This window comes from Poeciliopsis prolifica, unplaced genomic scaffold (genome assembly GCF_027474105.1).
Source record: "Poeciliopsis prolifica strain line A6 unplaced genomic scaffold, Auburn_PproV2 SCAFFOLD056, whole genome shotgun sequence".
Lineage (NCBI taxonomy): Eukaryota > Metazoa > Chordata > Actinopteri > Cyprinodontiformes > Poeciliidae > Poeciliopsis > Poeciliopsis prolifica.
The window spans coordinates 2,483,103-2,504,853 of NW_026562431.1; the positions used below are offsets into that span (position 1 = coordinate 2,483,103).

Consider the following 21,751-nt stretch of genomic DNA (forward strand, 5'->3'; position numbering starts at 1 on the left):
CCCCAATTTGACATGTGCAAAAACTGCCACGACTCCGCAAGACTTTCGTTCAAAAATCATTGCTTTTCCCACCTGAGTATTCCAGCTTCAATTGAAGTTTTCTGAGATTTTCTTCTGCTTCCTTCCCTCTCTGCAGGCATCTCAATGCCGATTCCCGTGCTGGGACTCAGAGACCACTCCAAAGTCTTTAAAAACGGCAACTGCCTGCTGACAGACGACAACTTTGTTCTGGTGGGTTCCTTCATCGCCTTCTTCGTTCCGCTAACCATCATGATCGTCACCTACTTCCTGACCATCCACGCCCTGCAGAACGAAGCCACGCTCTGCTTGGACCAGCTCGTCCCGCGACCCAAATGGAGCACCACGTTCACGCTGAGCTTCTTCCCTCAGAGCTCCCTGTCCTCCGAGAAACTCTTCAGGCGCTCCATCAGCCGAGAGGCCAGTGGGAGAGGAAGCGGCGGCGGTCTCGGCGGCGCTCGGGGCAGCATCTCTGGGTCAGTGTTCGGACGACGCACCATGCAGTCTATCAGCAACGAGCAGAAGGCGTCCAAGGTGCTGGGAGTTGTGTTTTTCCTCTTTGTGGTCATGTGGTGCCCGTTCTTCATCACCAATGTGCTGATGGTCGTGTGCCACCACAACATTTGCCACCCGGAGGTCATGGAGGGTCTGCTGAACATCTTCGTCTGGGTCGGGTACTTGTCTTCGGCCGTCAACCCGCTGGTCTACACACTTTTCAACAAGACGTACCGCACAGCTTTCATGCGGTACATCCGCTGCCAGTATCAGCCAGAGAAGAAGCCTCTCCAGCTCATACTGGTGAACACCATCCCGCCGCTGGCCTTCAACTCCACCCAGCTGCCCCTGGGCGACATGGGGAGGTTACGCAACGGAACGACGAACGGTGAGGCGGAAGGAAGGGAATTCTCCCTGCCGGGGAAGGAAAAGGAAAAGTGCAAACAGGGCAAAAGCCAAAGAGACAAAGATGAGAGCACTGTGTAAGGAAATATCAAAGCAAACCCTTTGTTAAAAGTAGCTTACCACACATCAATCAGATGAAGGCGTGTACTACATCTGTTTGGTCTTCTTGAGTGAAGTGTGTGTTTGCGAAGGTACAGAGACTGTCCCTACCAATTTAAAGTGCAGAGAGTTGAGATGTTGTTGTATCAGTCAAAATGGCACAAGGCACTTATTGCATTATAAAAACGTTCTGAACAGCTTCAGTTGCAAGTGCACAGTTCAGATCAATGCAACATTTGATCAATTCACAAGACCTGGAGCAACTCAAGTAAAAGTTCATTTCCCAAAGTTGCAGATTTAAAATTCAAATTTTAAATCTAGCTGATTTATAAATACAAACTTCTGCTTAAAGGAAGAAATTAACTCTTAGCCACCTGGCCACAACGAAAGATGTCACTTTTACTAAAAGAAAAAAAAAAGTATTTTTGTATAATTTCTCTTCCCTTGGGCACTCACCTGCAGTAAACCCAGCAGCTCGTTCACTCTGCCAGCTGCCTGGCATCCCACCTTCCATCAAACTGTACCTCTGGGTGGATCAGAGGGGATTATATTGGATTTGCTCCCACTTTGTGGAACGAAGGTGTCAGAGAGGGAAGCGCTGGCACACCTTGACTCAAAACACTCACAAAGGTCAGCTGAAGCTGCCAAAAAAGAAGAAGAAAAACAAAACTTTCTGCCTCTGTTTTGTTGAAACTGTGTGAATAACGTTAAAAGGTTTATATTTTCAAGCGTGAAGATGATTGTTGCGTTGAAGACTGCAAAATGAGATTATTTAACAACAGGAAATGAAGAGGGTTTAAATGTTGATGTATCCCTTGTAAAAGTCACAGCTCATATTGTGTTCTTACCACACTATCGGTGCACATTTCGAGTCGTTTCAGTCATAACAAGTTGTGTTCAGTTGCTCCGATAGGCGGCTACCACATGTTAAAACTGTTGTGTGAAAATCTGTGAATGTGGACTGAATTAAACGACTCATTGTTGCAGGATGCGGCGTCCAGAGTTGGACTTTGTACATCATCTTCTGAGGCTACGACAGCGAAGCAGGGCCATTGTACAAAGGAAAAAAGGAGTAAATTTCCACCCAAAACAAGCTGGGAAATTTTGAGATTGATCTCAGGAATCGTCCAGAGAAAGCTCTGAAATTTAAGTTCACAAAACTGAAAATTGACTGGGAAAAAAAATCTCAGAAATGTTGAAATTAATTTCAGATTTTTTTTTTTTAGAAAAGCCAAGAAAATGTTTATGCTTTTAAATTTGCTAGAAAAAGCTACAATTTTCAGATTCATAAAAAAAATAAAAAAAATCTGTTTTTCCCCCAAAAAAGGAAAACAAACATGGATTTTTTTTCAGTATCAAAAGTAAAGAAAATTTCAACTTTTCAAACTTAAAAACTTCCAAGTTTTTCCTTGAAAACTGATGAAATTGATTCTAAAATGTGTGAGCTATTTGGCAGAAATCTTTCTTTCTTTATCAACAATGGCCCCAACATGCCATTGAAGAAAGCAGAACTGGGTTATTTTAATAGAAATATGTAATTTTTATATTACTAAAATTGTCAGAATGTCATGGAAGCACTAAAGATTTAGTATAATGCAGGAAAGTGAAATCAAGGCCTTTGATTTGTTCTTCTGCTTGTGAAATAAAGAGCAGGAATCCACAATGTGAGACCAACCAGTGGCAGGAAGAACCTCTCTGTAACCAGTAGCGAACACAACACTGCCATTTGTACAATCGCTATGGTTATTTGCCCACTTGTGAATGACAGCCTTCTCGACAGAGAAGGTCTTAACAGGCGCAGATGAGAGGAGGAGGCTCAGGGACATAAAAGCTATCATTTTTGTAAAACGTTCTTAAGATTTCATGCTCTGCTGTTTTTTGGAACTTAGCGGAAAGATGTCATATCAGAGTGAGTTTGTGGAAAAGCTAGCTGGTAGCTAGCCACCAGCTTTAGCACCATCTAACTTCCTTTGAGTGGTCACATTAGCTGAAGGTGACATGCCAGCTTTTATTCACTTTCCCTCAACAAAAATGTGTCACACAAGTTACATGAATGGGCATGAAGTCGTTTTATCATAGATAACTAAAAGACCCTTGTTAAAAATCATTTACTGTCAACTGATCACTTCACTCTGCGTCCAGCTCTCAAATCAACCGGGACTCGAAGAAGGGTCGCCTTATAACCTGATAGTCTGGAAAATAAAAGCAGAAAAGACAATCTTTAGATATATCAAAACAAGTCTTAAAGAATGTGAAAACCACGTAACTTTAAATTTTGGAACAAGCCGCAAATTGTTTGTTCAGAAGAGGCCAGATGAGCAGGCCGTGTCGATATGTTACAGTGAAATGTATTAATAAAATAAATCCTTAAATATGTGCTACCAACTAAATCGTTAGAAAATATTTTCTCTAAATGAACCTTTTAATTCATGACTGAACGTTGATGGAAGTTTTTTTTTAAAATATACTTTACTGCTTTGGTATATTTTTTCTTATTACAAGACAAGACAAACAAAAAAAACATGTTTATGATGGCATACTGAAATTTACTAATAATTGCAAAAGTTTCAATACACTAAAATACACAAAATATAAACAGGATCACATTTTTTCCTCTAATTTTTTTGGTAGACTATCAGAATCTGAGCCATTTCCTAAATTGTGAGGCATTGCTCTCTAAACACTAATTACATGTTGTTAAAATATTCTTTTATTTTTATGGAATCAAGAGTTTGGGCGGGTCCTCGCCACAGATCAGGCCCCAGAGTCGTGCATCACATTTTCCTTTCTGGCATTTGATCTTATGACTCTTCATAACGACTTTAACTTTCTGCATATTGACATGTAAGTGTCAAAATGTTTTGTCACGATAATAGAAATCAACAAGCGTCTGTTTTAAACGCAGAGAAGCTTAAATTATGTGACAGATAAGTTATGAAACATAAAGGTAGCTCAGCAAATCGCAATAATCAAAAAAAAAAAAAAAATTAAACTCTTGTTACACTAAATTTCATGCTGTCACAGTCAAACTGTTATTTGAAAACTGCCAAAAGCATGATGTATACAAAAGATTTATTGTCAGCACAGGTGTTATTACCACAGCAGGCTGGGAGCTTTTTTCACATCAGCAAAGGATTTTGGTTTTAAAATAGGCAAAATCTGTTGTAAATAACAACAATAAAGCTCTGCGGGTGTTTGCTTTTTGCTCAGTGGAGAACAGACACAAACAATTCATTATTTTTCCAAAAAGTACAGGTTGCTGCCGTGTGAGTCGACGTGAAGTATGAGGTTTCAGTTGCTGCGATCCCAAACAGAAATGCTAGACTCTGTGTACTTTCTGTTCTGTGGCAATACAGAACTTATTCATTGTTTGGGGATTTTATTCAGATTCATTCTCAAGTGAAATGTTCCCCACCGAGACCTGGAGAGTTTCCCCCTGAAAAGAAGCGAGGGTTATAAATGACTGAGCGACAACGTGTCACAAAGTAATTCCCGTGATTCTAGTTCCTGTTGAGTCGGGTCCATTCAAAGTACCGTCGTAATCAGTCAAAATGGTAATTTCGTTTCCTCTGAAAAAAGAAAATATCTGGTTTTAAAGCTCTGGTATGTAACTCTTTTTTTTTTTTTTAAACATATTTGTTAAAATTGTCACTGTGTTGTAAAAGTTTAATATGAGACAGACAATCTGTAAAACGATCAAACTCCTCCACCTCCTCCCCGAGCTGCTATTGCCGTCTGAGGAAAACGCAGCAAAAACAACCAATCAGGTCAGTAGGCGGGGCTTAGCGCTGCCAATCATCCCTGTGTTCTCGCTGATAAATGTGCTAATGGCGGAGAAAAAAGCTTATAGTTACAGGAAAACCGTTTATCTTACATGAGACATTCTTGATCAGTGCGCTTCACCCAATGCTAACTAGCTTTAGCATTCACTTCAGGAAGAAGCTGCGTTGTAGCAGCAAGAAAGGGGGGAGACGGCCATTTCCAAATAGCTCCCACTGGTGACAAAACAAGTTTTGGCTCAAATAAAGCTGGACCCAGTGTTATGTCATGACCAGCCCCTTTGTGTTGCCGTTGTGTTGATGTGAAGAGCATTAAAACTCTCTACTGATGTAACACTGCATATACAATGTGACTCTGGCTTGGAGGAGATGTTTATTTATTTATTTATTTATTTATTTATTTTTCACTAGTGTCTATTTTGGGACTTGATGTTTAATGGTGACATTCATGTTTGCCTTTTTGTTTTAAAGTCAAAGTAAAGAGAAAAAAGTGGGAGAAAAGCGTAAGATTCTTCTTTCTTAAATGGATTTAAACAAGAGTTAATAATAAACGGTCCTCAAAGCTGACACCGTTTACGTCACTTAAGAGAAATCAATATCTTGAATACCAAGAGCCCAAATCTAAATCCTTTGGGCTGTTTTTCAGTTTCCTTAAAATTTTCCAAGTCTGTTTTCATGTAAAACTTTCTTTACACAGTATCCTCAAATGCTCACTACTTAAACATTCACAAAAAAAAAAAAAAAAAAACTGGGTCACTGAGAGAAACCAGGCAGGAAGAAGGAATCAGAGATCTCTGTGGAACGAATTTACATTCATCTACCAGCGATTTCTCTCCAATTCCTGAACTGTACTTTTTTATATATATACACATATTTTTTTTTTAGCAAAACTTTCATATCTAGAGCATTAATAATGCATAATACATTTGCATAATAAATGTTTTCCTTTCGTCCTGTAACCTTTTTTCAAAACTTTAGCTTTTAGAATGACGCCAAAGTTGTTTAACGAGTTTGACTTCTACAGTGGAAAATACCAGATCAGATCATGATTTCTTTACGTGACCGGTAACCCGTTAGGTTTTAAGAAAGTAATCCCAATCTTCTGAAATGTCAAGAACAGTTTTGGGGATTTTAGCTTGGAATATTAGAATCAGAATTAGAATTAAAATTTTCAATTTTATTATGTCAAAGCTGCCAGTTCCTCATCATATTAATGATCGATCACAATGTATTTCAAAAAGTAATTCACTTTTCTTCAATATTCCTCAGTATCCGAATCTGTCTTGCTTTAAACAGACTAACATGAGTAAAATAATGGTTTAATGCAGCTCAGATCCCTATTGATGCATATTTAACACATACCTTTGAGACAGTTTATCTGCTTGTTTTACAAACTTTAATAATCAGTTTAAAAACTTCACAGTATCAGCTTCAAAAACTGATTCCTGTGCTTCAAAAACTGAACATTTGCTTTTTAATTTGACAGCAAAATCAATGCACTTCTGGATAAAAAGAATATATGAGGGCCGCAATACATTCATCAAAATATTCATGCAGACATTTCCTTCTGAAAGTCTACATTTTACACATGTTTAATAGTTCTTCGCACCTTAAAATGTTTTAAGGTGCGAATGTTTCTTTTCTGAAGAAACATTCAATATTCGCATGACGGCAACCAGTGCGAATGGAAACGTTCAAGTTGTCGTTTCAGCCAGACTGAAAGCTGCGCCTGATGACTCGGACGTAAACCTCTACAATCATGTTTTGCTGTGCCGACACAGGTAGAAGTAACAGATGTTGAGACGTTCGTCTTCTTCAAAACTGTTAGAGGAACAGGACTGCCCCCGCTGAGGAGTTTTCCAGCAGCGCAATCCTTTCACTCTTTGGTTCATTAGTGATGATTTCCGTTCAGACAGAACCAAATTTGGAACATTCCATGCATTATGCTTGAACCAGTGATTTAAGAGGAAAGAGAGGTTGTCATATTGAACTAATCTGTTTTGCCCCGAGCGAGAGCTGTCCAACCGGCCAATTTATCTTTATAAAACAGTCCTGGGCAGCCCACTCCATCTGTCTCCTGTTTAAAATAGCACTAGCCGAGAGCGTTTGTTCGCTCAAAAGCGCACACAGCGACTGTCATTTCGCAGAGAATTACGACGTACCGGTTTTACACGACCAATGGGAATTAAAAACAAGACCACCTTGAATTTAACATAATTAACTACAAGGCCTCTTTAATATTTTTTGCTTACAAAACCACAACAGAAAAAAAGCCCATTAAAGTTTGTTTTTACAAAGACATCTATTTGTGTGTGTGCAATTCACTCCATGCATAGCCTTTGTAATCTGCCTTTGTTAGCGCAGATGCTAACAAAGGATTTTCCTGTCCACATGCAGAAACAGCTTTCAGTGTCTTATTCTCACAGGTTTTAGAGGTAATAATTCAAAAAATAAATGTCTGTGAAACGTGGAAGCAGAACGCATTTGGGACAAGAAGAAATAAGTTCGGGGCGTTCCCTAAAAAGTGAAAGAAACTCTCTGAAATACATTCTAAATGTTGCTTATTTGTTGATTATGTGTACCAGGAGAGTTTAGTTTTTTCCTGTGGGAACTGAACATGTGGACCTTCCCAACAGAACCTGAGTGGGTTTTGTCCTCCAATCTCCTCACAGTCGGCACATTACATAACTGTCCTTTGGGAAGAGCCCCTTCTCCAGCTCATCAAACGGGACCCAGCAGCTTTCTTCCAAACACCAGCGTCTCTTTGAAGTGGCTACCAGTTTGCGAGAGCAAGATCTCAAATACTCAAGCAAAACATATTGAGCGCAGAAAAACGAGTGAGAAGCAACATTTCGCCATCACAGCAGAGCTAGAATAATCTTTCTCAGCTGTATTTGCTCGGCGGCTCTGAACGGAGCCTTTGCAAACTAAATAAAAGAGCTTAAGCTTCGTTTTGCAATAAGGAGAAACGAGAGGGAAAAAGAGAGCTGCAGATTATTAAAAGAAAAAAATCATTACTGTGCTTCTTCATTATGTAAAAGAATATATCTATATATCTTTGTGCTCGGGAGTCGCAGTTGTACGACTGACGGTGTGCAGGGAAACGATGCGCCCACACGTGTTTATTGTGAATTGTACCTCCTGGGTGGCAGCATTGTAGACTTTCAGATGTTGGGTTTGAGAGCGTTGCATCTCAGTGCCAGAATATGTCAATCATGACAACTCCTGCCGGATCTTTATTTAGCAGCTCGTTGAAACCGGGACACTTAGGAGCAGCAGGAGTCGCGTGGGAAACAAGGATTCTCAAAGGTTTACACCTAAACGAGGAGAACTTTGGATTCGTGGATATCCATTTGTGAAATGTGGAAAGTGTAGAATAATTTGCTAAAAAAAAAAAAAAAATATCCCAGAGAAGTCACTTGAATTTAAACCTGAGATCGGTTTCAAAGTTTTATCCACTTAGTCTCCATAGTTGGTTGAGACCTCAGTCAACTCTTTAAAGGTGAGAGTTTGACCAGCTGCTCTTTTTTTTTTTTTGCCTACACATCGGTTCCACCTCTTGGACGCTGGGCTCTTCCGCCTGTGCTAACCTTTTACTTCTTACTGTCTCACTGGCTTCACAAAGCCTGCTGAAGAACCCGTTCTTCAGAGCCACACTTAGAGGAAATGAGAAGTGCTTTGAACCTGCAGAGAGAGAGAGAGAAAAAAAGAAAGAAAGTCCTATGCCTTTAAAGTCTCATGTTAAAGGTCAGCATGTCAGAAAGAAAATATGCGAAAACCTCTTGGTAAAAAGCGAACGGGACAGAGATGTTAAATTATTAATTATTCCAGCTTTGAGTTAGATTTTCTTGACTTAGCTCGTTGACCTCGCCGTTGTTTTGTTGCAGGTTTAAACTGTCAGAGGTTCTTCAAAATCATCTCTCCTGGGTCTTTAAAATGTTCTGATATGACTGATTTAAAGCTTAATCGTTACATTTCCACTCTACCTTTACTTCCGGAGTTTATTGTATGGCTAGTAGAGCCTGACATTTCCCAAGCAGGCGAAACGTCTACTGGAAAACTTCATCCACAAGCAGATGTTTTGAATACCTATTGTTCACAATGTTATTTATTTTACTGAAGATATATTAGTATGTTAATTCTGATTTACAGACTAACTGGTTTTCATTCGTCTCGTAGCCAAAAAGCTGCTGGTTCAGACACAGAAGAGTCTTCTGTTTGAGTCTGGTTGAACCTCTCTGCAAGCAGTCGAACCAGTTTAATTACCTTTCATAAAAACATATAACATATCTGATCCTTCCAGTGTGTTTCGAGGGGTACCACAGGGTTCTGTTTTCAGTATTAGTTTTTTTACTGCCACACTGGAACGCTTACATTATCATTGGGTACTAATAAATACTCAGATATTCATTGAGATTCAAAATGTCTTCTGTGCAACATCAAGTATTTATCTTCATAACTACCTGGTCAAATCTTCTTGGCATTTTCAGTGTGTGCAGACTCTGTTCAATTTGGGACCAGAATTGCAACATTTGTTACACTTTTAGCTGGAGTAGTTTGCATTCACACTACCGTGTGTAACTATCCAAACAAGTTGAAACTCTGTTCCCCTCCTCGCCTGTGGTGGCGCTGCATCATAGGCAACACATAGACTTCCTTCTTCACAAAATGTAAAGAAAAACGGAGTAGCGTCAGAATGTAGTGGTTATAGAATTTCTCTTTTGTCTTTGGTAAAAGACCACAAACCATTTCTCTCATTAGTATTAGACACGCATGTTTGTTTGGGTTGTATTTACCCAGAATGACCTGCGTTGTAGTTCGCTTCCTGCTTTTGGGGAGGTCTCCGGTGCACGTGGCTCGGTTTCAGGTTCGGTTTCGGAGTGACGTGTGAATTGAGTGTAGTTATTCTAACGGTTTGGTATTTTCTGGCAATAGTTAAGTTTGACGTTGGGGTCAGGATTAGGTTATAGAAATGAATCAAAGTCAACGATAAGTCCTTGTGAATACAGAAAAATATTCTGTGTATGTGTGTAGAGGAGATCATGACACCTCTCAATTTGTCATCTTCAAGCTGGGTTATAATTTATCCACCTGTGTGTGTGTGTGTGTGTGTGTGTGTGTGTGTGTGTGTGTGTGTGTGTGTTGTGTGTGTGTGTGTGTGCAAATTACGGTGGTGGAAATGTCAGTCAGCATGGCTGCTCTGATTGGTTACTGCATGCACACACAGGCATATCATCCCTCCGTTACCCTTTGAACACACACTTCCACTTTCTTTTTTTAGGGCTTATTCCTGTTTGAGCCATAAATTATTCAAACAAGCAATCACTTGAACATTCTCCTTTCCAACAGGCGAATATATTTGAGATTCATTCACAGAGAAACGCACAGTTTCACTGAGGAGCAGAAACCAGTTTTTGTGAACTAGGACTGTGAAATGATGAGTACAATTTAAAATAGCTTTAGAAGCAAGCCATGGCTTAATTCAAGAATTGCTCACAAATTTACTTCATAGATGTGAGAGGGCAGATTGATTGTGAACTAGAGACCTAGTAGAAAAGTTAGAAATATCAGAATTGGTCAGATGAGAAGAGATTTCAAGTGCATTAAATGAGAATAAGGAAAATGAAGGAGATGTGACGAAAACTACCGTCAAGAATACAAATAAAAAGTAGGAAAATAACGATGTAGAAGAACAAGTTCTCAGCAAAAACAGAAAATCTTACAACGTATTTTTGGTCAATTTCGTAGTGCAGATATATTGAAATAAGAAAACAAACTTACAAGTGACTTCCTAGCACAAAGTAGGAGCTTGGTTTAAGTAAATAATCCCTTAATATTGATGAAAAAGTTCCAGTTCCACTGGCAGATTATTTCACTTGTAACATGTGAAAAATATATTGTGATGAATAAATTAATCTGCCAGTGGAATTAAACCATTTTCATCACTACTAAGGGATTCTTTACTTAAACCGAGCACCTGAATCTTGCTGAAAAGTAACTTGTAAATTAGTTTTGTCTTATTTCAATTGTACTAAAATATTTGCACTATAAACAAGGCCAAAAACATCTTAAGATTTTGTAAAACATTTTTTAGCGTAGAAAACAGCAGCAGCAAAGAAACAAGGAAAACTACTCAGAAAAAAAATTCACAAATAAAGTACATTTGAAATTAGAAATGCAACAATGTTTGCTATACTTGCCATAAATATCCTCTTCCCACCTTAGACAGGGTTTGTTGTCCCACGGTTCCCTCCCTCTCTCTCTCTCTTTATCTCTCTCTCTCTCTCTTTCTCTCTGTCTCTCTCTCTCTTTCTCTATGTTCTCTCAGAGTAAGGTGAACAAACATCAGAGAGAAAAACAAGCTTGGTGTTCCCTCAAGTCTCACAAGTAACATTTATAGCGATGTAAATCCATCCACAGATGCATAAAAATAAATGTTGTTGCCGGGTTTTGATTTAATTTTGCTGGTCTCGGCTGCTTTTTAGTCTAAATAGGCTGAATATATTTCTGAACCCACCCAGGTGGGATTCATCAAGCATTTAATGCCCACACCAGGAACACAGCCAAGAAAAACAACTTTCTTTGCATTTTTAATTTCACAAATACAAATATAACTTTTAATTCTAATAGGAAAAGCATAATTAATATTAGAGGATCTGTTAACTCCTGCAGACTAAAATCAGAGAGGTTGTTTGTTGTTATTTGGTTTTAATTTATTTTATGATTTTTTATCACATTTTTACATGCTGTCAGTATTACGAGTGTGATGAAACAAAGCTGCGGAAAGTTTGCTTTTAGATCTCAAACCTAATCCTAAAACACTTTAACTCACTTCTGTTTGCAAATTAGCATCCCTCCCTCCTCCTGTGGGTTCGGTTTAATTAGAGAATGCTAATGCTAGATGTTTGCTCTCCTCTAAAATGCTTTATAATTGTGGAAAAATTTTCACAATCACACAAGCTATATCAAAACAGAGTTGCCAGGTTTAAATCGCAAAGTTTTCCTAATTCCACGACTAAATATTAAATAATCCTAGCCGTTCATGTAAAGAAACGTGGGTTAGTGAAGATCCTCCAGGTGATGAGTCTCTGTGCAGGTGCACCGATAGCCTGTGTTGATGTTTGTGCAAATTATTGGTTATCCGATGAGGTAAGGTAGACGTTTAAGACGCACCAGCTGTGTTTCCATGACAAATGTGTTCAAATCTTTGTCCAATCTCCCCCCACAGTTTCTCAATTGAGGTGTTTAAAATTAAACAAGAAATGAAGCCAAAGTCTCACGTGAATAAGCCAATAGAAGACGATAAGTCAATGAATATCATGGAAGTGTCGGACATAAACGATTACATAAGTTCACAATTCACCAATTGAATGATGTAATTTTTTTCATGAACTGTGCTGTGAGATTTCTGGTGGAGACGGCTGCACTTTGTCCAAATAAACAACAACCTGTCTCCTACTTCCTGTTGTCTTCTTTGGTGTTTCTGCCAGTGGCGACATCCGTGTGTTGATCACGTGACCGTGTTTCCGTTATGCAAGTTTATTTTTATGAATTCAATTTACGCAATTTTACAGTCAAAAATTGACTGTAATTTTTTTTTTTTTTTTATGGTTATGTCAAACTCCATGTGTGGAGTGCCACAAGGCTCAGTCTTGGGTCTTGGTTTCTTACTTTCTCCTTGTGGGCAAAATACTCAGGCAGCTAAAAGTTCACAGATACTCTCCGTCCATTCAGACTGAGATAGTTATTTTACAATAAATTATGGGCCCAAAAAAATTACGTCTTTTTAAGATACAAATGTCCATTTTTTTAAACGTTATATCCTTTTAATTCCTTTTCAAAAATATGCACAACTTTGTGTTCATTTGCCACATAAAATCCCAATAAATGCTTTAAGGTTTATGGCTATAATGTGAAAAAAGTGAAAAACTTCAACTGTGTACAATAATCTGGATTAAAATATGATTCGCAGATCTTTAGTTCTTTCCACGTTTTTAAGCCGTGACCTTTTAGCCTTTTCATTCAACTTTTTCCTCAAACAACAACTTTTTTTTTTTTTTGTCTGTTTATGAAGCAAATGATGGCTCAAACGTTTAAGAAGCTTTTGTTTCCCTTCCCATGGTTACTCATATCGTACAGAGGGCTCCATATTTATCAGAATCTCCTTTAGGTTATTGACATCGAGGAACTCAGCCAGCGAGTTTCCCCAGGCGGCCATTTTGAGCGAGCAACCTAATGGGACAAGCAGATATGAGGATGAGCCGGAGGCTGCGCTGGCAGGAGATGAAATCACAAAACGGATTCGAAGAGTTTGACTCGTTCACCGGCTCCTGATGCCCCCCCTCGGAGATCTAAGCTGGATTATGTTTTATCTCTGCCTCTCCCTGTGGGTTTATCGATCATCATCATGCAGCTTGTTTCATTTTCCTTTAAACTCACAGAGCAATATCACCGATATGCAGTTTGTCTGCATTGGTCCAAGCTTTTTGTTTTAAACACATATATTGGTATGTAGCGATCACAGAGGATTGAGAAGTGTTTTGGGGGATAATGTGCTGAACTGGAGCAAATAAACCCGGTAAAAATTATCAAAATTTATTCTTTTTGTTCCTGTCACATTTAAATGTTTCAGATTAACGAGCAAATTTAAAATTCAGTTTAAGGTGATATGCCAGGAATTTCTGGCATATTCATTATTTACAGATTATTTATCTGTAAATACAGATTTATATTACAGATTTATTTTGAATTCAGTCCCACTGCAGCATTTTTCACCTTGAACTTCCTGGTTAAGGAAATGCCAAGTCAATCAAATTTAAATCTGGATTTTAACTAGGCCACTTCAAATCCTTCCCTTTTTTTCAGCCAATCAATATCAGACCATCTGTTGTGCTGCTGATCGCCATCCTGCCTCATTAATCAAGTGAGTGTTTGAATTTCTTGCAGAAGAGCACAGACAACTGGAGTTAAGTTTGAAAGCCGTTTTCTTTGAGATTGTTAAATATCGCATATCAGAAGTTTTCTTTGTCACAACATCACTCCCCAGAGCAAACGTCCTCCTCACAAAGCCAAAGTTTTATTATTCTTGGACAAAGAATAAAGAATAATGAGAGGGAGGAGGAGGAGGACAGACTTGTGTGTCTAAAAAAAAAAAGTCAAAATCATAAGCAGAATAAAAATTATTCTCTACTCCTAATCTCCCACAAACACACTCCCACATGCAAACACGTGAGTACAGAACACTAAACCTGAAAGCTGAATATCTGTGAATAAGAGACAGAAAAGAAAACCAGGTACAAATGTTTCCATGAGGCTCTAAGAGCATTGGAACAACTGTTGGGCTGTTTGGGAACGGCCTAGTCAAAGTCCAGTTTCTTTTTACATCCACTGAACACGGCCAGGTGAGCTTTTTAGATTCTCAAGCATTTTGAGCTTCGAGATGTAAAAATGAAAGGCACCAGAATTTACACTGTATTTCATGTAAATTGATTAAATACAGATTTGAAGCGTTTTAATGCAGCTCTGCTGTCATTTAAGAAAAAAAACCTAGACAAAAATATATACATTATAAAAATCTAATAAACAAGTTGAAATCAAATCATTTCCAAAGCATAAAAAAATAATAATTCACTGGAAAGATGATCAACAAGGACAGAGATCAGACTGAACATATTGTAATAATAACAGCTTTAATAAATAATAATAATAATAATAATAATAATAATAATAATAATAATAATAATAATAATAATTATAATAATAATAATAATAATAATAATAATAATTTTAAAAAAGAAAACATGTTTTGATGATTTTGGGACCTCCTATGTAAAATAAGATTTCCATATGGCAAGAGTTAAAGTCATTTTTAAAAGATTTGGTTCAAGTAATTAAAGGTGTGAGATCTGAAGCTCTTCATGCCAAAATACAGAATCCCAGAAATCAAAGATCAAGACCAAAAAAAGAAAAGAAAAACCAAAAGCTGATGAAGTATTTTTGCCCCCAAAATGCATTAAGCTCAATAAAACATCAAAGAATCTGATAAGCTGCTGATTTTAAAGCAATCCACTCTCTGTTTTCCTCCCATCTTTTTGAATGATTCATCTGGAGTTGGATGGGGAAAAGCAGGGTGAATCATTCACTGTGTAATAAAAACTCCGATTGAAGTGGTTACTTATCGCCTCAGACCCCTGCTGGGTTTTTGTCCCCGTTCAGACAGAAAAACTGAGCATTTCCTCCTCCCCTCTGCCCCCCCGCTGTGCTCAGGCTGCAGTTTTACCACCAGATTATATGAATCTAACATCCTTCTCCCCATTTTTATGTGTCGCCCGAGTGATGTCTGGATGAATAAGGCCTGAGTAATCTGGCCCGGCCACACGCTGGATATTAAAGTTATGGCGACACTTCTTCTTTTGAGCCACTAGTATCGGTTTGTCAATCTTGTAATGTGTATTGTCATTTCTTTGGGATCTATCAGGGTGTTTTCAGTCTGATAGACTCGGTTCGATCGGAGACCAAAACTGCAACATTTGTTCCATTTTCAGCTGCTGTGGTTCTCTTTCACACCGCTCTGCGTCAAACAATCCAAAGCCTTTGAAAAGCCTGTTCACCCCATCACCTGTGGTGGCGCTGCACCAAGAACCACTGAAGGAAGTGACAAGAAAATCCACAGAAGAGGAAATAATATCTTCCTTCTTCATAAAATGTAAGCAAATGTAGAGTAGTGTCAGACTTCAGCGGTTGTAGGATTTCTCTTTTGTCTTTGGTAAAAGACCACAAGCCATTTCTCCCTCTAGTGTGTTTGTTTTGGTTGTTTTTACTCAGAATGCCCTGTGCTGTAGTCTACTTCCTGCTTTTGGAGCCATCTCTGGTCCCTTTAGCATTCACACATACCTTTGTATTGCATCAAAGTTCACTTTGACCAAACCAAGACTTCGGCGTTTAGGTGGGCCAGGATTCGCTTTCTTGATCCGCATGAATTTGATCACGCATTCACACCTCCACAAACAAACTGAACTTTCCAGTCGAACGGACTGGAGTTCCATTGAAGCGGACCAAATAAGGCTGGTGTGAGCGCGTCCTGGCTTTGTGTCCCCTGAGTTGAACGCTTTAATTTCAGTGTTTCAGTTCGTTCTTGAGAAGAAGTGTGTATTGCTGTTTTTTTTAGAAGTCTGGCGTCAGAAGTCAATCAATGAATCTTCCTGGGGTATCAGAGTGAAAAAGACTGGATATCTCTCTCACACTTTAGAGTTTTCTGTTGATAAATGCCTCGACACCCATATATTCTCCCTGGCATGTCACTCGCGATTAGATTTTGCTTATGTGACAAAATGTGAAAAAGTTGAAGGTGTGAAAACATCAACGGAGTGACAGGTCTGTCTTGTCCAGCTCTTATTCATTCACTCAATGAATCGCTTCAAACCTCAAAACTGCCACAGTTCATTTGTGTGTGTTTTATCCCTCCACTCCGGCTCTCCTTTGTTTTCACTTCGGAATGAACATGAAGGAAGACGTTCCGTCCGGCGACGCACCGCCGAGCTTAACGACCTGCAACGCCCGATAACGCCTCCCACTGAGAGGTAAGAACGATGAACGGTGGGCGATAATGGGTGAAAATAAAACTCCTTTGGCACGGTGACATTTCCGCCGTGTTTGCGACAAAGCGGGATCAGGAAGACGGGCTGAAAATCAACCACAGACGCTTCATCAAACACCCGTTAACCCCAATGATTATGAATGTCAATGGAGGAAGGTTGGCACAACTGAGAGATGCTTGGGTACCAGATTAAACTTTGTTGATTTTTTTATTCATATGTCTAAATCTAAATTGAGTAAATGCCTGGGGGGGAAAAGGCAAGTTTAAAGTTCTCCTAAAATATTAAAAGTCCAAATTGTGAAAGAAAAAAAAGTTGAAATGAGTTGAGCTCAAGAGGCCGATTTACCTTCCTGAGAAGTTCCTCTAAAATAAAAATATATTATTTGACTGCTAATTAAAATGATCATAATCAAAGATATCCTGGGTTGTAGGTTTGACTGCAGGTTTAACCTGGATCTTAGGACATTAAAACCACAAACATCAATGGATTTTATTGAGATTTTTTTGTGACAAATCAACAAAAACAATTGTTGATAGATCAACAGATCTATCAACAATTGATAAATGAAAGGGGACAAAAATATTTTTTTTATTATTTTATTCCTCCTCAGTGTAGTTGCTATTTATTTTTTTAACTAATGTTCTCCAAAAAACTGTATTTGTTCAACAGTGAAAAGATGCACTGATCCGATATTAATATTTGTATCGGTCCCGATATTTAAAATAACATGGGTATTGGTGGAAACGTTCATAAGCCCAGAATAAATTAAAGGTGTGTTTCCATCATGTCCTTCCACTTTGCAAATCATTCCAATAAAATGCTTTGCAGTTTAGTTCCAGCTTTCTCTCTACATATATTTGATTTTAACATTCAAATTTTAAATTGAGCAGGTGATTGTTTGAAGACAGGTCCTTTAATTGGCTGACGTTTGAAGTTTGGCTGTAAAGCAGAAGCAGGATCTGTTATTGATCCATCCACCCGTCAAAAAGGAAGGCAATTAAATCAAAAGGTATAAAGATATCATCTCCTAAATAACTGTCACTCTTAGTTACCAAACAGAGATTGGTGATTTTCACTCGAATTCAGCCTCGCAAGAATGTGAACAGAAAAAAAAAGAAACTGAATAAGAAGAAAATATGTGACAATCTGCTCTTTCATTAGTTGATGAAATACAATTCAATATTGTAATTATGTATTTGGTCTCACAGGTGATGCCAGGTTCATATGTTTGACAGACAGTCTCAAAATAAATACCAACTGAAAAAATTCCACATACTGAAAAACATAAGAGACGATTTTAAAAAGCAAATGTCAACCCTGGAAAATGACTTATTTACAACGTTGTAAAAGGTTTCCGCAGGTCAGAACTTTATAAGATGGAAATTATCGAGCTAATTTTGATTTATTTTAATGAATTGCTGCCTGGAGAGAAAGATAACGGGAGATATCAGAGTCTGTGCATTACAAAAGCAGTCAAGGAACATAAAGTTAAAATGTTCAGCACCGAATAATCTGTGACATTAACATTAAAACTTAAAAAGTAATACTTTGGATTCGACTTAAGAGCCATGCACTTGAGACTTGACTGGGACTCAGTAAGTGGATAAGTAACTTTTTAGAGTCAGCTTACCTTCTGTGAAGTTGTTAAATATTTAATGGAAAGAAGCAGATGCACATGTTAAGCACTGGTTTAAAATGTGCTTCGTGTTTTTCTTCGTTCAGGCCTCTTCTCGTTTTAATGTGGCTGGAACGTTTCTCCAAAATATCCTGATGTTGAAACGTTAACTCTGAATACATATGTAAGGCTGGTTGACACAAAAGCACACAAACTCAGATTTATGTGCTTGGCCATGTAAAAATGATGACTTAATATGGATAAAAGATTAAAAAAAAAAAAAAAGGAGGATGAGAGGAAGATCAGAGGAATCAGAGCAGATCTGAAGAGAACAAATTCATGAGTTGAAGCAATTTTTTTAAACGCTGCTTTGATCTTAATGCAAATATCAGTGACTTAAGAGCGATCAGAGGTTCAATGTTAATATTGTAGAAAGTATCCCAGAGGCAAAGCAGACGTCTTAACTCCGTTTATTCATCTGAGTACAAACGAACTGCTGTCCTGATCTAAGCATAAAATGTTTCAGTTGAAACTCACAAGACACTCAGACAGATTTGCAGATTCATCTACAGGTTAATATGGTTTTATCATAATAACCTATAAATTGTGTATTCTGAGTTTAATAAATATGTGTTTGTTGACCCTTTGTTTGTGTCAAACGAGTCACATGATCAACAACAGGAAGAAGTTGAAGAAGACGACAGGAAGTGGTGGGAGGACAATGACGCTACATGCTTTTGTTGAACAAGCTTATTTATAATCACCTTTCTTTATTCATGGAAACTCCACAGTTGTGAATATTGAGGACGTTTTGCACATATTTGTTACGGACATGCAGTTAGTGGTGGCTTGTTTTTTTCTCTCCGTACAGAACAATCACAATCAACCAGGGCAGCTTTTTCTTTACAAAGCATTTTTCACTTATCCTGGATATGAAGCATGACCTGTTGGAAAGTTTCTAAATCAACAATTTGATGAATAAAAAACCCCAACATTGTTTTTTAACAATGCATTTGTAGATTATGGACTAAATAAGGCTGATGTGGACAGAAAAATGTCCCCATGTTTGCTGTGATAATCAACCTTATACTTTTGAAATCTGCATTTTTATTTTTTTACTGATTTTGTTTTGCTGCTTTGCTTTCTCATAAAATCACAGCGGTTATCAGTCTTAATGTTAAAAATGACTCGACGTCATAAACAAACGCTGACAGAGAAAAGGTTCTGTTTACTTCTGCTTGTAAGACGCAGATTTAATCTGCTCTAAAAACTAAAATACTTTAAATTTCTCATTTCTAATTTTGTCAGTTTCGGTCCTCCATATTCACCCACCTTCTCTCCAAAGGGGACATCGGATTTTTATATGTGGTGGTGGGTGGTTTGCTTGTTTTAATTTGATATTCAAATCACTAAACTGGCATTTTAGGGGTTAGAAAGTCAAGAAAGTCATAAAATATATCTTTCCCATTTATGGTAAGGACAGTTACATTCATATAAAAAAACAAAAAAAACACCCTGCCAATCTATTATGCTTTTTTTTTTTCATCCGAAGGACACAGGTAGAGCAATTTAGTTACAAACAACTTTGCACAAAAGCTCCTAATGGATCAGGCTGTCAATTTTAACAATGCCAGGTATTCATAATAACACAACACCACCTGCACACCCCCACAATGACAACTCATGTGAATATTTGGGATGGAAAAATAATCATCTTTTGAAGATTTGTATTTGTTTTTCTGAAGAAGCAGTTTATGGGCCACTGCTTTAACGCTGAAAGGTTACACATTTAACAAAGTTAAAAATAGCAGTCGTGATGTAAAGCAAAAAAGAAAAAGATTCTATGGCAATCTTTAAAGGATCATTTTTTTGGGTGTTTTAAGAAACACAAGTAGAGCAGAAAATGAAGGAACCCTGTGCAAATCACTTGAACAAGTCACTAAACACAACTAGATTGACAAACAGAAAATACAACACTAAATTAGAATAATTTCAAATTAAGAAAACACAATAACATTAATGAAACAGCAGAGGTCGGTCTCTTCTTACCTGTCTTTGCTTAGACAAGTAAGAAGACAGTCACAGGCCTATGGATTGCCCAAAGTGCCAAAAAGAACTGGGCTGATCCAAAGATCAGCCCAGTTGTCCTAACTCAAAATATTCTTGGACAGCAGTAGCTACATTTCCATCACTGATATCATTTACATGGGACAGTGTTGGTTTAGTGAAAACCTTCATTTCAGGTAATTAGGTGCGACACACACGATGGCGCAGCGGCCTGTATCGTCTGTCTCACTGAGACACACTGAGAGGACGGGGTGAAAGCAGTGACTCCTGAGCGCCAGGCACAGCAGAGAGACTGTGACTGTGGGTTCACGTCTCAGCGCCTGCCGCTGCGCTGATGGATGTGTTTACCAGCCCGGCAGCGCGGTGACCTCCCCGAAATGCCTGCATCCTCCGCTGATAAAAACCAGACCATCCTCTCAGCCTAATGCCACAACAGATACGATCGAGCCACACAAAGCGCCTGTGGGGAACAGGAGGGGAGCCGCCGAGCCGCAGGAAATGGGCGGAGAGGTTCTGATCAATGTGCTTTTCTTCTCATCATTTCTCCCAATTGCTCGCCAAAGAAATGCCTCCTGAACCGAGGTGTTTCTTTCTTTCTTCCTGCCTTTCTTTTCTTTTCTCTCTCCACCGTGTGCTGATAGGAAAAGCAACTCGCTAGTTGGGAAAAATTCAGACTGTTTAAAGCACCTGAGAAGCAGAACAAACAAGCCGTGCAGCTGCTGGGGAAATTGTGTGTTGTTGGTTTTTGACAGTCGTTTCGGTAGCTACCTGCAGAAAAAGACAAACAATTCACTCTTTTCACGCAGTCATTGTCTGCCAGAGTGTTGCCAAACATTTAACTTTCTAAAGATTTCACCAGTCAGGTATGACATCATGACTCATAGGTGGGATAATATAGCAATTGAATTTGCAATTGTATTGAGCTATTTTTTGACCAGCTAACTGCTGCTGACGGTGTTCACACTGGTACATCACCCAGCTTCCAACGCCTTTATTCTTGTCCATAGACAGGCCACGTCACATTCAATCCATTGTAGGTTGTTGTTTTTTTTAACACACAGCTATCTGTTTAATCTTTAAAGCACAGCTGTGCAGGAAGATGCAGTCCGTCCTAAGTGCAATCCCAAAAGTAGATGCAAACCCTTCACCAAATGGGAGAATGAGCTTCACACTTAGCAGAGGAAACTGAGACACAGAAAGCAGAAAGAAGCTTAAAAAACCCAAATGTTTTTATGCCTAATGACAGATTAAAGTATGTAATATTATGTTGACAACTTCATACACAATGTACGAGATTCTGTTCAGTTCTGGCTGTTGGACTCTGAAGCTGAACAGTTCAGACAGCAGAGAACCAGTGAGGGGTGAGGAGGGTACTGCAGCTCCCCCTGGTGGCTGTTCTGCACCTCTCTCCATCTTCAAAACTGTTCTGTGTGAAAACTAATCATTTTAAAGATGGTTTCCAACATCACTGCTTTAAAAGCAGCTTTTAATGGATACATACCTGAGAGATGAGAAAAATTAAAAGGTAAAATGTCCTAAAAGTATTGAGACTGTGTTTATCGTTGTTCAATACTTTTGAATCACGATTCAAAAGTTGTTCCCAACTGTGTTTGTTGGGAACAACAGTTGGGAACAAACTGACAAAATGCAATGTTTGTCACTGGTTTTATAAAGGG

General features: G+C 38.5%; 1 protein-coding gene across 1 annotated transcript in view; it reads left to right on the plus strand.

Moving 5' to 3' along the window:
* htr2aa (5-hydroxytryptamine (serotonin) receptor 2A, genome duplicate a) overlaps nt 1-2,159 on the plus strand; it is a 54,665-nt gene extending 52,506 nt beyond the window's left edge. The window contains exon 3 of the mRNA XM_055059722.1: nt 137-2,159. Within this exon, the coding sequence (XP_054915697.1) occupies nt 137-999 (863 nt within the window). The 3' untranslated portion in view covers nt 1,000-2,159. The remainder of the gene's footprint in view (nt 1-136) is intronic.
* The last annotated feature ends 19,592 nt before the right edge of the window (nt 2,160-21,751 follow it).